Genomic DNA, 13,748 nt, shown 5'->3' on the forward strand with positions numbered 1-13,748 from the left:
TCAATGCGACGACGTAACTGTCTTTTGGCGGTTCTGTTTTAGGAGCAGAATGACAGATCGTGTATCTTCAAGTGTATCTTCAAGAGGGCTAGCCGTCGCTTACGCAAACCGCAAGGACCGTGTGTATGGACTACCAGCGGTTCGTCATTTGAAGTGGAAAATGGCAGTCGTGAATGCCGTGGCGTGCATTCATCACCGTCGTGAAAAGTTCTTCAAGAGCTCCTACGCCTTATGGTGAGGTCGTATGTCTGGTCATGCGCGAGCATCCCTCATGTTCCATGACCGTTTTTTATGGTAAATGACGCTCATGTACGTAAAAATTAGTGCTTGTACGGTTGCAGTCCCACAATTTGTGAGGCTGCTTAGCATTACGTGGGCCTGTTTTTTTCTCGATGTCATCGTGTACTTCTGAAGCAACCCTCGGCCAAAAAGTTATGTTTTCAGAAACAGCTGCTTGGCGTTGTACTAAACAGCACCGGCATCCGTTTGGAGTGCTTTTCTCGGCCATTTGAAGGTTTCTAGAGTAAACTGAAGGCGTAAGCAATTCGTAGCCATATAAGCTTTTTCGGTTTAGTGCCAGTGAGTGCTCTCAAGATTTATGCTGTCTTCCGACGTCATTGAGACGATGCAACGTCGCACTACGACTGAGTGTGCCGCTTGCAATGCCTTGCGATCTTGACCTCGAACTACGAACGATATTATAGCCATGGCAGCTGATGGCGGGTATATATCATTCTGGCGTCGGGTAACCGTAGGCATTATGCAGGCTTTTTTCCTTAGTTGTAGTGTCTGCCCTCGGCACGATGGTCTGTCCTGTTTTGCGATGTCTCCACTGCTAGCAAAAAACTTTACTGTGGTCAGCGACTGCTACCCCATGGATGCCTGTGAGTTCATTAGCGTCCCGTGTTGCGCTATTGACTCTTGTTTTTGTTTACTTGTCAACAAATGGCCGGCTCTGATTTTTTTCCTCTGTTCGCAGCCTTTATTGGCGCTGCCTGTCCAGGCGTTTTGTGCGAGGCAGGAGCCGCTTCACTTGGAAAATGACGCCATGGTTTCAGGCCGTATGTAGAAACTTTTACGTTCGTGTTGAGACGTGATGCCATGCTTGCCATGTTTCAAGGCCTTTCTGGTGGTCGCCAAACCCGGCTGCCGCTCGGATTCCTTGAGTGTTACTGGAGGACATTCTGAGCTCAGGCTCTCTATTGTGACGACCACGGACCGTGTGTGTGAGGTTGCACCCGTGGAGATCATCATACTGTGGCTCACTGTCTTCGGTGCACATTTGTTGTCATCTTCCCTTTAATCCAGTGTTACGTGCTCTTATCGGAGGTGGCCTTCAGCTGGCACAGAGTTCGGGAGTTTCCGATGCTTTTTGGCTGTCAGTACAGGTCACCTTGCCTTGAAGGCCTTCCCCCGCTTTTCGTCTGCGGTCGTTACGAGGGAAGCGCTCGCACCGCTGGGTGAGAGAAGTCACTTACTTTGACGTGTCAGCATCCAGTTTCCATGGTGTGCTAGCTTGGCTGTATGCATCCAGTAAGCTTACTCTAAGAGGTCGGTAGACTGACTCGGTTATGACTGTCAGACGTGTCAGTGAGGGTCAGACTCGTGTAGGCGATTCGCCAGACTCCTCTGACAGCCATTACCGATTCATCAACACATATCTCTCCAGTCTCGCGCGTGACGTCGCACCATCCGAAGCAGTCATGTTCCCATCAGTGAGACACCTATGTCCTTTCAGAAGGTGAGCGACGTGCCTGTGGCCTTCCCGATGGACCGGAGCCGCCCTCGTAGAGGAGATGCGCGAAGTGCATTTCTAGCCCTCCTTGTACAGGCACACATGCTTACGTGATCGTCCGTCGCGACGAGGAGGCGCGGTCTGCCGGCGCTTCGTCGATGCTTCCCCAGAGGGCGCGCGACCAAACGCGGGCATGCTGCCGTGCCTCGTTTCTGCGACCGCCCCGGTGCGGCTCTCCCGAGTGGCGTCAACCATGCACAGTGAGGCCGAGCAGAAACGAGGCGCGGGGAAGTGGTGGGGGCCTAAAAGCGTGCAAGTCTCATATTCAGGCAGGGACGGCCTATTGGGCTGCGGAGGAGACCTCCTGACCAGATTCAGCAGCTACAGCAACGACTCGATCGGGCACAAGGCATTCCTCGATTTCTTTCTTTCTTTTCTTTTTTTGCGCCGAGCTGTGAGAGCAGCACATCTGTGCCAGATGTAGGCCTGTCTCCCTCACACTTTTAGGCCGCCAATGCTTTTCGGTCTTTGCATGCTTCGCAGAAATCAAAATAAAAGAGATTTTTTTGCGATCGATTAAAAGGTTATTGAGTTGCATATCAACGCCAGAATGAAAAAGAAATTAGTCGAGAGCAATAATTAAAAGAATAAAAGAAAAAAAGCATGCAAATGTCGAAGTTCCGACAAAGTGTGAGTCTGAGAGAGCAAGCCTAAATCAGACACAACATGTTTTGCATAACTTGGCTTTATTGAAATTTTTCTCCACAAGCAATCGCTACAGGTTTCGGCCACTTGGAGGTCTAGGACGGAGCGCGTTCGCCTACACATATCGCCTGGATAAGCTACAGCCGGGCTCGCGCGCACGCTTACGCGGCGTCGTCAGCTGCTGCAGTGACTAGCGTGGCGACTTGCGAACGGCTCACCGCGAGGAACAAAACAAAACGCAAACAAGGGGCGCCCGAGAGAGTTTCAAAGCAAGCAGCTAGCGTTATCACATATCGAACGCGGCTGGCAGTGTGAGGTCTCCTTCTCGACCGGATGGTTAAATGTGTTAATCGCCTAAACCTGTCTAACTCGTCTTGTGGCAGTCAGTCAGTGCCGATTATTTCGCGGTCCTACCGCCGTGATGAAACCCGCGATGGTGGCCAATCGGTTCGAATAGGAGTAATAAGCGATGGTGTTAATAGCCCCAATACGCAATAAATTGTAAGGCTCCTCACGAATGCACATCTACAGTGTTCCACGTTGTAAGCGCTTTCTTCGAGCGCTTCAGTGTCGCTAACTGACCGAGATGTGCAGTCCTGCAACGCTTGTTGCAAGAAGTAAAGGAAAAGAAATAGTCGTCGTGAGTAAATATAGAAATGTCAGTAATATACAAAACTTCACCCTTCTGTTAGGCAGAACTCGGTTAATGAAACGAATAAACCTGTTAAGCATGAATGTCGCGATTTCATCGTATAAAAAAGGGGCGAAATGAACATTCCCTGTACGTACATTAGTTTTTTTTTCTTTACAAAACGTTTTCAACCAAAACAGGAACAAGGAGTAACCGAAAGCGAACGCAACGTAAAGAACGGACTCCGATTCGAAATTTTTTGCTTTCAACAAAAACAGGAAATGTTACGTGACTGTAAACCAAAAATATGCAAAAGAGACTCTCCAGAAATAAATAAATTAATTAATAAATAAATTATAAATAGGTTCTATGCGTCACTGCTAAGACGCAATAGACATTATACGATATCTCGTTATTACTGCGCTGTAGTTAGAGAACGCGAAAGTGAGGAGCCAAACTTTTTTTGTTGCTGTTTTTGTTCTCTCTCTCTCTCGGTTTGAGCAGCTTGTACGCGCAGCTTTTCGAATGGAGCGCTATAAGCCGCAGCGAGCAAGTAGGCCAGGGCGCGACCTCTACTTTTTGGCCTTACGTTGCACGGTAAGCCGGGCAGAGGTCTCGGCTTGGCCCGAGGCGTTGGTGGCACGACAGACGTAGACGCCTTCGTCTTCGGGGTACGTGTGCCTGATGACCAGAGACGCTGAGCCTTGGTCTTGGTTCATCTGCAACGGGACAAGGGAGGGAGGTGCGTGAGCGCGTGACCCCTGGCGCCAGCGATGGGCATCCGAAACTAAGCCTCCGCGCGATTCATGTGTGCGGGCTGCGAGCACAACGATGCGCGTGTCTGGGGCATCCCGCTCGGCATGGATGTCGGAAAGGAACTACGCGAACTATCTTTTGAAAAACCTCAGCGGGCGTCGTGCGAAGACAAAATGCTCATAGTTTCTCTATTTCTTTCTGTTAGACCAACGCATGAAAGTCGTTTGCTGGCTATGCAGATTTGTCAGAGGTCGAGGGAAAACCACCGTGTTCAACTCCATACCGCGGGAGGCATGCGTCAGCCGAATTCAAGCGAATATTAGAGCTGCAGAGTGGTTCCGTGCTAGCTAGACTGAAATAAATAGGACAATAAATAAATAGACTGATTTTTTCAGCACAGGAATGCTTGTGCCGAGCATTTTAACACTTTCTCGTTAATTTTGGCAAACGTAGCCGAAAAATTAGGAAGGCGGCCTGACCCCTGGAGGAGCTTCCTGATGCGCAACTGCAATTTCCCAGAACAGTGCGCTCCTTCTCAAAATGCGGTAGACAGTTGCAGGAGTTGGTACAGTACGACGCGACTTGGGATATTTGTCTTCCCGACTCCCGTCGTGTTCGCGCAATTTACAGCAGTGGATGCTCCACTAACGTGCGTCGATCCACTGAGCTCTGGCGCCTGACTCGACCTCTTTAACGCATATACTTCTTGAATTTCCAGCCCCTTTAAAGGAGGAATGGACACTTTGAAGGAGCTGCCTCAAGGATCATATATTCAAGAGAGGCAGTCCACGTGAACCTCGAAAAAACAGCGTGAAAAGACGAGGACTGTCTTCTCCTCTGCCCTTCCCTAATGACGCTGTTTCTTTGCGATACAAAAGCACGAACCCAAGGCAGAACGTTGGTTCAGCTCACCTGAAAGTCACGGGACTGCTTGATGATGTGGCCCTCGCGCACCCAGATGACCTTGGGCGGTGGCACGCCTCCCAGGGATGTGACGAAACGGGCGGGCGAGCCTTCGGGCACGGTCAGGTCGGCCAGAGGAGTGACCGTCGGCGGCACCTCGTTCAGTTCGGGCACTGCAGAAGGGCAGGCGCTCATCAGTGTCTGCCATACTTCGCTGCTTCTGTTTTCGCTTCATTTCTACTATTCAAACAGTCCCTTCACAGCTAACTTGTCCGCTGGGCATTGCGAAAGGTCTCAGAATACGTGGGTGCACTGTTCTGTCTATTGCGTTTATGCATCCTCGACGCGGGCGCAACAGAAGCAGGAGCTGCTTGGGAGCTATGGCTGCGCGATTTTTCTGGGGAGCGTTGAATGTGCACGGTCGTGAGAGCGGAATGAAGTGTTATCTGTGAAACGAGAGGTGATCGGGGCCGGTTGGTAGCATCGTCTGTCTTGAAATGGGGCGCTGTCATCCGGGACTTCACTGACGAGGCAAACACGAAGAAGCGCGCAAGAGTAAGCTTCATTCTGCTCACTTAGACCGGCCTTCGATATTCTTGGCAAACATTCGGAGCCTTTCACAGTACGTTTGCAATGAAGATGTCCGGTTATAACCTTCGATAGTCATTTATTCAAGGAATTAATCCGCGTCCCTGGCTATTCAGCCCTTCTGCATGCTTTTGCTTACGTACAGGCGCGCTTGAAGACGTTATGCGAGCAGAAAAATCGACCACTCCCTAGTATCAAACAGCCGCTCTGCTTTATTAGGCCGTACTTGCATGAAAATCTCACAGTGTGGTAAAGACTAGGCGTGCAACTAAGAAAAATCAACAACCATTTTCATCTCAGGCGCATGCGCCACTATATGAAAAGGGTACAGCAGATATTTACTGCGGTAGTACCTATCCCTGTAACGGCTGTTTCATTGCTGTACATGCGGAAGATGGAAGGTGGCAGAAAGCTTACCAATCACTTTAAGGTTGGCGCTGGTAGAGACAGTGCCCGCCGGGTTTGTGGCGACGCACTTGTAAACACCTTCGTCCTCCGGGAACGCTTCAGAGATCTTGAGCGTGAAGAGGTTGTTCTCTTGGGACATGCGGAAGTACCGGGACTGCTTCACTTGCTGGTCTCCTCGGAACCATTTTACTTGCGCCCCTGCACGCCACGCGGAAGGGAAGAGGGAAAAGATTTGTGAGCTACTTGCGGCGGGCAAAAAACATCCCAGAAACTACGGCCACTATTTTTCACTTCGAGGCGGGATGAAGTCGCCATGACGGTGCATTGCATATGGTGTACACTACGAAATGGGCAGCGGGTCACACGTGGTTATGGAGGGCGATTTTTATGACGATGTCCGGCTACGGTAGTTGATGCAGTATTAAAGCCGCTTCTCGAAATTCACGTGGTCGCCAAATATACTAATGGCACCGATACCTTGCCCATATCACAATTCGGCCTCCTGATTGTTGGTCAGTACTTTCTCTGTATATTTCTGAGATTGCAGGGAGAGGTTCTGCAGGCGACTACTGCAGCAGTCGCTTAGAGAACCTTGTCCCTAAAAAATTTCTCTACTGCATTGCAAATTTTCATGACCGCGCACATTAACTTCCGTTACAACCGTAGTCCAGATGACTTACAAGGGCATCCGTTCATCGGTAATGAAAGTTCTCAGTAACGCACATTTAAGGTGGAATAAAGCGCAATAAAAGCGGAGCACAGACCCGTAATATATCCTGCGCGACAGTTCTGTGCCAGTCCGTCCCGAGCGTTACAACTCCGCTGCCCGCAAATTACGCAAAGAGTTCAAGCAAAGAAAAAGTGATCAGGAGGTACACTTGCTAGCTTTTGACCAAACGGGATAGGGCGCACGATCATGGGTGACAAACAGCATCTTCAGGATAAGGGAGTGGAGTGAGTGCACGCGGCAGCGTCCGCAGAAGTCCAAAGTGCCGAGCGGGGCGCACTCACCGGGGACGGCGGGTATTCGGCAGCGGAAGACGGCGCTCTGGCCTTCCTTGACGGCGAGCGGCTTGAGGGGCTCTGTCACCGTGGGTGGCTTCTGGTCTCCGGGCGCCTCCTTGGGGCTCGTGGGCGGCGTCTTGGGCTTGGCGCCTGCGCAAGTGCGGGCCAGCGGGAAAACTGAGTCGGGCAGGCCGGGTTTCGCGGAGCGCTGCTTTTCTTGGCGGTTGAGTGGCTGCTGTAAAAACGGGCGCTATTTGCGGCCGCGCGCACTGACCTTCGATCACCACGTGAGCCTGGCAGCGGGCTTCTCCCGCCGAGTTGATGGCGACACACTCGTAGCTTCCGGAGTCGGAATCCGCCTGGGCCTCCAAAATGAGCAGCGTGTACTGGTCTTCCTCCTCCACGATCTTGTGCGACACGTCGGGCGTCACTTTCTTGCCGTTCTGCAGACAACGGGAATGCGCACTCAGCGATCGTGCGGGCCTCTCTCTCTCTCTGTCCTGTCATTCAGGCGCCTGTAAATCTTTTTTTACACGCTCAAGACTCAAGAAGCTAGACTATTCAGGCACTTGCCTTGAGCCAGTAGACATCCAACGGCTTCGATCCTGAGACCTTTGCGTCGAGGCGGACCAGCTTTCCGGCTTTCGACGAGACGTCTTGGATGGTCCGGGTGAAGTTGGGTGGCACGACACCGCTGCGTTGCTCTCGCCTCTCTGTTCAGACGCGGGCAGTGTCGTAAAACTTAGTCCGCAGAATAGCAGCTGTGATAGGCAACATGCCCTGACCGCACAGTAAACACGCTACTCGCTATAGCAACGGGGCTGACTGCCTTGTCACCCATGGAATTCTTGTGCAAGCAGCGCACCCGTGACACGCAATTTACTTCCACCGACGAAACATCACTGCACTACGTACAATTAATTTACTCATATCTTCATTTCTCCTCAAAATGCTTGTTTGCTTTAGATTCACATGACGAAGTAAGTTGACCTTAATAAGAAATCGCGCTTAGCATTGGATAACATCCGATATGTTTGTTTCTATATGCCAGGCTCGTTCGGCGACAGGAGCAGTTGAAATTTTTTAGAGATGCCCTGCCTCAGCGTCATATTGAGAGAGTACTGCAAAAGAGACAATGCGTCTCCAGGCTTTTTGCCTTGCTGTTTTGTCGCTTTTATCAGCTATTTTTGTTCGGTTCGCAAACGCTTTTATTGCCCAACGTCTCTACGGTGGCTTTTTACAATCTGTGCAGCGTTCTGTTCTAAGCGAATGAGAAACTCTTTCTGCGAAGCATATGCCGGCACTACAAGAGCCACGCTTCGCGGAGCAGAAGGTTCTGTGGGTCTTCTCACAGATTTAAAAGCATTCATTGGCTTAAAGAGGGTGAGGAGGAAGGGAAAAAGAGGTGCGAACCTTCGACAACCAAGTTGGCGGAGGATTTGGCTGAGCCGCCACGGTTTTCAGCCTTCACTGAGAACACCCCGGAATCTTCCACGTACACTTCGCGGATGATCAGCGTCGACGTACTGTCAGTTGTCACGATCTAGACGAATAAAAAAAAAAGGAAAAAACAGATATTGTTAGTACTGAAGGGCTCGTTCTTTTTTGACGCGGTCAATAAAGATAACTTAAGTTACGCCAAACGACTTTCCTAAGCCAGGCGCAGTGCTGCGCACTTCTGCCACGGCGTTCATTTGTTCAAGTTAACTATCCAGAACTGCGTTTCGTCCCGTTTTACTTTGTCATTGACATTAAGCGTGTCTAAGCAGTGATTTATGGTTGGTTTCTTTAGTGGCCCTGCTTATTTTTTTCAACGCTTCAGCGAAAGCTCGCTTGCACTGGGCTGGGCTTCGCTCCTTGACACAAAGTTTTACGAAACTTGTGTATTTGTCAAGTGTCGCTTCAGCTCGTTTCTGCCTTCTCTTTATTTAGCAAGCGTTGTTTTTACGCAGCGCCGCTACGGAAGAGGGTGCTCGAGGGGCAACGCTGACCTGGAAGTCCTGCGAGGGCTGGATGGGGAAGTTCTCGCGGTACCAGGTGATCTTGGGTGCCGGTTGTCCGGTGAACGTGCACTGGAACTTGGCGCCTCGGCCTTCGTCCACGCGGCATGGCTGCAGCTTCTTGGTGAACACGGGAGCCTTCGCCGGCTCTTGCTGCGGATGCAAAACAAAAACGACGCCTCTGGCTGCATTCGAGCAGGCAGCGCGCTATTTATAGGACGCTTGGAACCCATCCATCCCGCCGGTTAACGCGGGACACCAGGAACGTCTCTTGCGCAGTCCCCTAAACTGGCTGCGTTTCGAGACGTTCCCGCTGCGTGACCAGCTGCTAACTGCGACAGGCAGTTGGCTCGAACCGTTGTGTGTCCGGGTTGCGTTCGATTATTCGTGCTCGTACAGGTCTGGGCAGTCCACTTCTTTCTTTCTAATCTGACTGATACGTAGGAGGCCAAATATGAGACAGGTTCTGCCGGGGAACAGTTGTTCTATGCGATAATTCGTTCCGTGCTGGCGGTCAAGAGCAGGAAGAGATAGAACTATTTTACAAAGTGGTCGCGTACTGAGTTCTTTCAAAGCAAACACGACACTGGTTATCACAATGGCCGCCAATGGGGCTGAAAAAAAAAAAGGCGTAGAAGACTGCGTGTACAGAAGCTTCGCGTGCACCATATTAAGTTTTTTATGCTTTTATTCCTGAATGTAGAACTCTAAGCATATAATGTAATCAATTTATTTCTTAACCAAGCAGCTATTCTCTTGACCACTACAAAATCCGATGAAAAGGGAATTAGCTCAGGAACTTCATGGGCTTGGGAACAAAAACCACTACAAAAGAAGGGAACAAATCTCTACGGAACGGGGAGCACTTAGTGTGTATTGCTTAAAAGTGCAGAATTCGGCTCATGGAACGGAATTCTGCACTTTTATTGCGGATACCTTTGACAAAGTCACCTGACTGACCATCCTACATTGTAAGTGAAAACTTCTATGGCTAGCTGAAATGATCTGATAGTTGTTCAGTGTCGTTTTAAGTCGTATCGAATTTAGGAAACCAGGTATCTCAGCATGTCATCGGCAAGTGAATGCAAGGTACAAACGCATGTTAGGATGGCGCGCTGGCTGCGATCGGGATCATAGCGCGCCAGAGAAAGCGTTCGTCCTTTCCTCCGCCCGGCAGTTTTCAGCGCTCTCTGCCTGCTCGGTTTCTTTCTCTTTTATTTTTTTCTGTATTGAATTCTTTCTAAAATACGGGCTCAGGCTTGTGTATTCCCATGGGAGATAGGCTAATAAGAGGTCCTAATAGGCTGGTGAGAGGTTTGTGTTGCTGACCATTTGTATGCCATCGTCACTGACTGGCTGCCTCCGGCGCAGTCTATGACCTCCTTTTGTATCATGAAAGAAATTGACAGGTCAGTGATGTAGTAAACGAAGCGTTTCCACCTACCGCGGTCCCCTGGACGCGTTGCTCCTTGGTGACGCCCTTGTGCTCTTGCTCGAGCGTCTCGGTGAGCGTCTTCTTGCGGGTGATCTCGAGGTCGCCCTGCTGTTCCTTCTGCGTCTGCCGCTGGGTGGTGGTGTGAACCTCGCGGCCCTGCACCACCGACTCGGGCGAGATGCCGGTAGCACCGCGCTGCTGCTTCTCGGCCTCGGTCTCGAAGTACTTGGCCATGTACTGCGCCTGGGAGCCCGTCTCCACCTTCTTCTCGCCCGTGCGCGCGTCGTACTGCGTCGAAGCGAAAAGAAGAGCCGCCGTCACCTTCGTCGAGAAGTTGTCTTAAATTCGAGCTCACTGCTTGAAAGCGTTGGTAACGTAGGTATGGAAGCTTCATGTCGCAAGGAAATCTTATTTTAACTTCTCTTTACGGTCCTATGTTCTTCCTGCCCCCAACGTAAAACTGCAGCCAATAAAGGAAGAGTTTGTTGAATTTTGGTGAACCCTTTTTTCGTAACAGTTGTGTTCCATGGTTAACACCGGCGAGATTTATTATACACTTAATTCTGGGGTTGACTTTGATTATATGTCATGAAATTTCGCTCACATAAATCGAGTCGGTCTTGAACCGCTCCACTTTCGGCTTGAGCTTCTCCAGCTCTTCCTCTTCGATCCTCTTCTTGATCTTTTGGTGTTCACCTGAAACAAGCATCGAAAGAGAGAATTATTCTCACTGTTTTTTCACGAAGACATTGAGGCAGGGAAACGGTACGCAAAGCACCACAAGTGCTTGTCAGGAGCGCCGAAAAAAGACGCAAGCCAATCCTCGTACCTTGCTGGCCCTGTTCAGTCTTCCAGACATCGATACGAGTGCCTCCAGGCGTAAGCTTCTCCTCAAACACTCGTTGCAGTTCAGTCTCATGTCGGTATTTCTGATAAGACTTCACGTCTTGGTCATACCATGCTGCAAAACGAGTGAGCGGTTGGTTAGCTTTCAGTGCTGCAGGTTCGGCTAGTGCGAACGTGAAATTTCTGTTGTAGCCCACGCCTAAATTACATTAGGTAAGCATTTTACCCATAAATAACGATCACTTACGCTTAGGAGAATGCTTGAGTACGGCTCTGTAGTCATCGAACTTAGGCCGGACTTCAAGAGTTGTGAAGCAGTAGGCTTCGCCGCAGAAGTTTCTTGCAAAAACCTGTGAAAAAAGAGAGGGTGAAAAAAATAAACTCAGAAAGGCTGGGTCAAAAAAAAATGATTTGAAAATAAAGCAAGAAGAATGTGTGGAGCTTACTTCTACTTTTCCTTGGTCATACTGGCGGGTCTTAGGGATGTCCAGATGGTAGATACCGTCGTACGTCAGCTTGTACCTTGAGCCCTACGTAAACATAATGCCGCTTACTGAGACACTGTTCTTTTGCGATATGCACATAGAAATAATGCGGCATTGCTTACGGCGATGACTGTGTGGCCGTTGAGAACCCAGATGAGCCTTGGCTTGGGGTGGCCAATAACTCGGCACTGGAACTTTGCCCATTCACCCTCGATGACCACTTGAGGCTCTGGCTTCATAATGAACATGGGAGCGCTTGGCTCCTCTTCCACTTCTTCCTGGGTCTCAGCGCTGCGATAATAATTTTTAATGAGATCTCACTAATTCAGGTTGTCTTCCTGATTAATTCGACATCCGAATCAAATGCGAACAGTTTAGAAGGGAGTAAAAGCAGCGGGAGAATTCACACGAAGGAATGAAAACCAAAGCTCACCGCTGCCAGGAGGCTTCCATTTCAGCGATCTTCTTGACGCCATCCTTCATGTCCTTAGGAAGTTGGGTCCTAATAGGAACGACAACATAACAAGGAAATGCATGTAAGAAATTGTCATCTCTCAGATTTCTCACAGCGCGAAAGTTGTTCTATACCGTGCACTCTGCGTCCTTCTCACCTGTAGTCCAGCTTTGGCTTCGCTGTGCACCTGAGGGTGGCCTGAGTTTGGTCCTCGCCAACATCGTTGACGGCTCGGGCAACATATGTGCCCGAGTCCTCAGGATACACGTACAGCACGTCCAATGCAACGAAGCCGAAGTCGTGCGTTGTCTTGAACCGATGACCTGAGGAATCAGGTTGACATGGTGTCATCGTTCGCTTTACCGAAATTACTTTGGATGTAACATCATGACTGGCGTTTAGCAAGGATTAAAAATGCAGTACCTGATCTCAAGGGTTGGCCGTTGTGGTACCATTCCACCCTGAGCTTTGGATCGTTGATGGGCTCCAGACGGCATTCGAAGTGAGCTGAGTCACCCTCATTAAGGTTTTGCTGGGGCTGTATCTGGGTGATGAACCTAGGTTGAGCAATGAAGTGAACGAAAGGAGAAGGTTAGGCTCCGTTTAATAGGTCGTTTTCTTGAACTGCTGAAGGCTTGTTAACTTTTATACCTGGGCTTAACCGGTTCCTGCTCCTGAATTGTCTCTTCTTGTGGCGTCGGGTACTCCAGGTCGCGCAGCTTGTCAACGTTCATGCCCTCTGGCAGCTGGCTGTCCATAATGATGTCCTTCTTGGCTGAAAACAAAATGGCGTGGTCATGCAGCGTAAAGCATGGCCGGTGGCGTACCAGAAGCAGGTGAATGCTTACCTTTAATCTTTAGGGTTGCCTTGGTCGTGTCCGAGCCCCAACGGTTCGTGGCACGACACATATACTCTCCAGAGTCACGAGGGAACAGCCAGTCGATGTCCAGCACCACGAAGCCGAAGTCATCGATGGTGTGAACACGAGTACCTGCGCCGTAAACAGTCCATAGTGGATTAGGTACAAATGCAAAAGTTTCGAATGATCACTTTGGGCACGCTTATAGTTTTAATACATCCTGTATTGCGGAGCTCACCCGTAACAAGGGGACGTCCGTTCAAGAACCATTCCACTTTCAGGTTGGGGTCTCCGACTGGGATAAGCTTGCATTCGAAGTGAGCGCTGTCGCCTTCCACCTTTTCGTGTCAGATAAAAAATTAGCAGCATTAAAAGCGGGAATGCGTCGATGAATCCAATGTTCATCTATCGTTGTCGGTGCTTACCTTATCGAGAAGCGATTGGATCTGCGTGATAAACTTCGGTGGTTCCTTCTTATCGTCGTCATAAATCTTCTCTTCAGTTCGGTACATAGACTCTTCCAACTTCTGAATGCTCTCATACCCAGATCGGAATTCTTGAGGTAGCTGTGGTTCCATCACGACTGACTGCTTGCCTGGATAACGAAAAGCGCACATTATTACGACTTTAGTCAACGTTTTACGAGTTCAGCGACACCAAAAGTTTCAGTTTTACATAGCATCAAACGACTTAATTGCGCTTGGTAATGTCTGTTTAAAAGCTTATTAAGTGTTCGCTGTGTAGTATGTAGTATAGTTTGCATTCAATTCATACCCTTCACGGCGAGCTTGCAGGAGACCGACGCTTCGCCGACCTTGTTGACGGCTCTGCATGTGTAAACACCCGAGTCTCGTGGGTAAACACCGGCCACTTCCAGAATGACGTAGCCAAAGTCGCTGATTGTCTTGACTCGAGAGCCTGAGGAGAATACGCATGC

The 13,748-nt window shown here is 49.8% G+C and overlaps 1 protein-coding gene across 5 annotated transcripts in view; it reads right to left on the reverse strand.

The window, feature by feature from the left end:
• The window catches only part of LOC149349987 (uncharacterized), a 228,811-nt gene that overhangs the window by 133,352 nt on the left and 81,711 nt on the right, over positions 1 to 13,748 (reverse strand). For all 5 annotated transcript variants that reach the window (XM_089578984.1, XM_089578987.1, XM_089578988.1 and 2 more), the window contains 22 exons: positions 13,586 to 13,729; positions 13,237 to 13,406; positions 13,050 to 13,149; positions 12,800 to 12,943; positions 12,603 to 12,726; positions 12,375 to 12,508; positions 12,109 to 12,274; positions 11,931 to 11,999; positions 11,620 to 11,788; positions 11,459 to 11,542; positions 11,260 to 11,362; positions 10,996 to 11,127; positions 10,771 to 10,862; positions 10,176 to 10,454; positions 8,723 to 8,884; positions 8,145 to 8,274; positions 7,305 to 7,444; positions 7,006 to 7,174; positions 6,738 to 6,881; positions 5,736 to 5,924; positions 4,740 to 4,903; positions 3,661 to 3,790 (listed from right to left, as the gene is read on the reverse strand). In XM_089578984.1, the coding sequence (XP_089435110.1) occupies positions 3,661 to 3,790; positions 4,740 to 4,903; positions 5,736 to 5,924; positions 6,738 to 6,881; positions 7,006 to 7,174; positions 7,305 to 7,444; positions 8,145 to 8,274; positions 8,723 to 8,884; positions 10,176 to 10,454; positions 10,771 to 10,862; positions 10,996 to 11,127; positions 11,260 to 11,362; positions 11,459 to 11,542; positions 11,620 to 11,788; positions 11,931 to 11,999; positions 12,109 to 12,274; positions 12,375 to 12,508; positions 12,603 to 12,726; positions 12,800 to 12,943; positions 13,050 to 13,149; positions 13,237 to 13,406; positions 13,586 to 13,729 (3,138 nt within the window). The remainder of the gene's footprint in view (positions 1 to 3,660; positions 3,791 to 4,739; positions 4,904 to 5,735; positions 5,925 to 6,737; positions 6,882 to 7,005; positions 7,175 to 7,304; positions 7,445 to 8,144; positions 8,275 to 8,722; positions 8,885 to 10,175; positions 10,455 to 10,770; positions 10,863 to 10,995; positions 11,128 to 11,259; positions 11,363 to 11,458; positions 11,543 to 11,619; positions 11,789 to 11,930; positions 12,000 to 12,108; positions 12,275 to 12,374; positions 12,509 to 12,602; positions 12,727 to 12,799; positions 12,944 to 13,049; positions 13,150 to 13,236; positions 13,407 to 13,585; positions 13,730 to 13,748) is intronic.

Source organism: Amblyomma mixtum, chromosome 3, assembly GCF_055824585.1.
Source record: "Amblyomma mixtum isolate Tamu chromosome 3, ASM5582458v1, whole genome shotgun sequence".
NCBI classification, from domain to species: Eukaryota; Metazoa; Arthropoda; class Arachnida; order Ixodida; family Ixodidae; genus Amblyomma; species Amblyomma mixtum.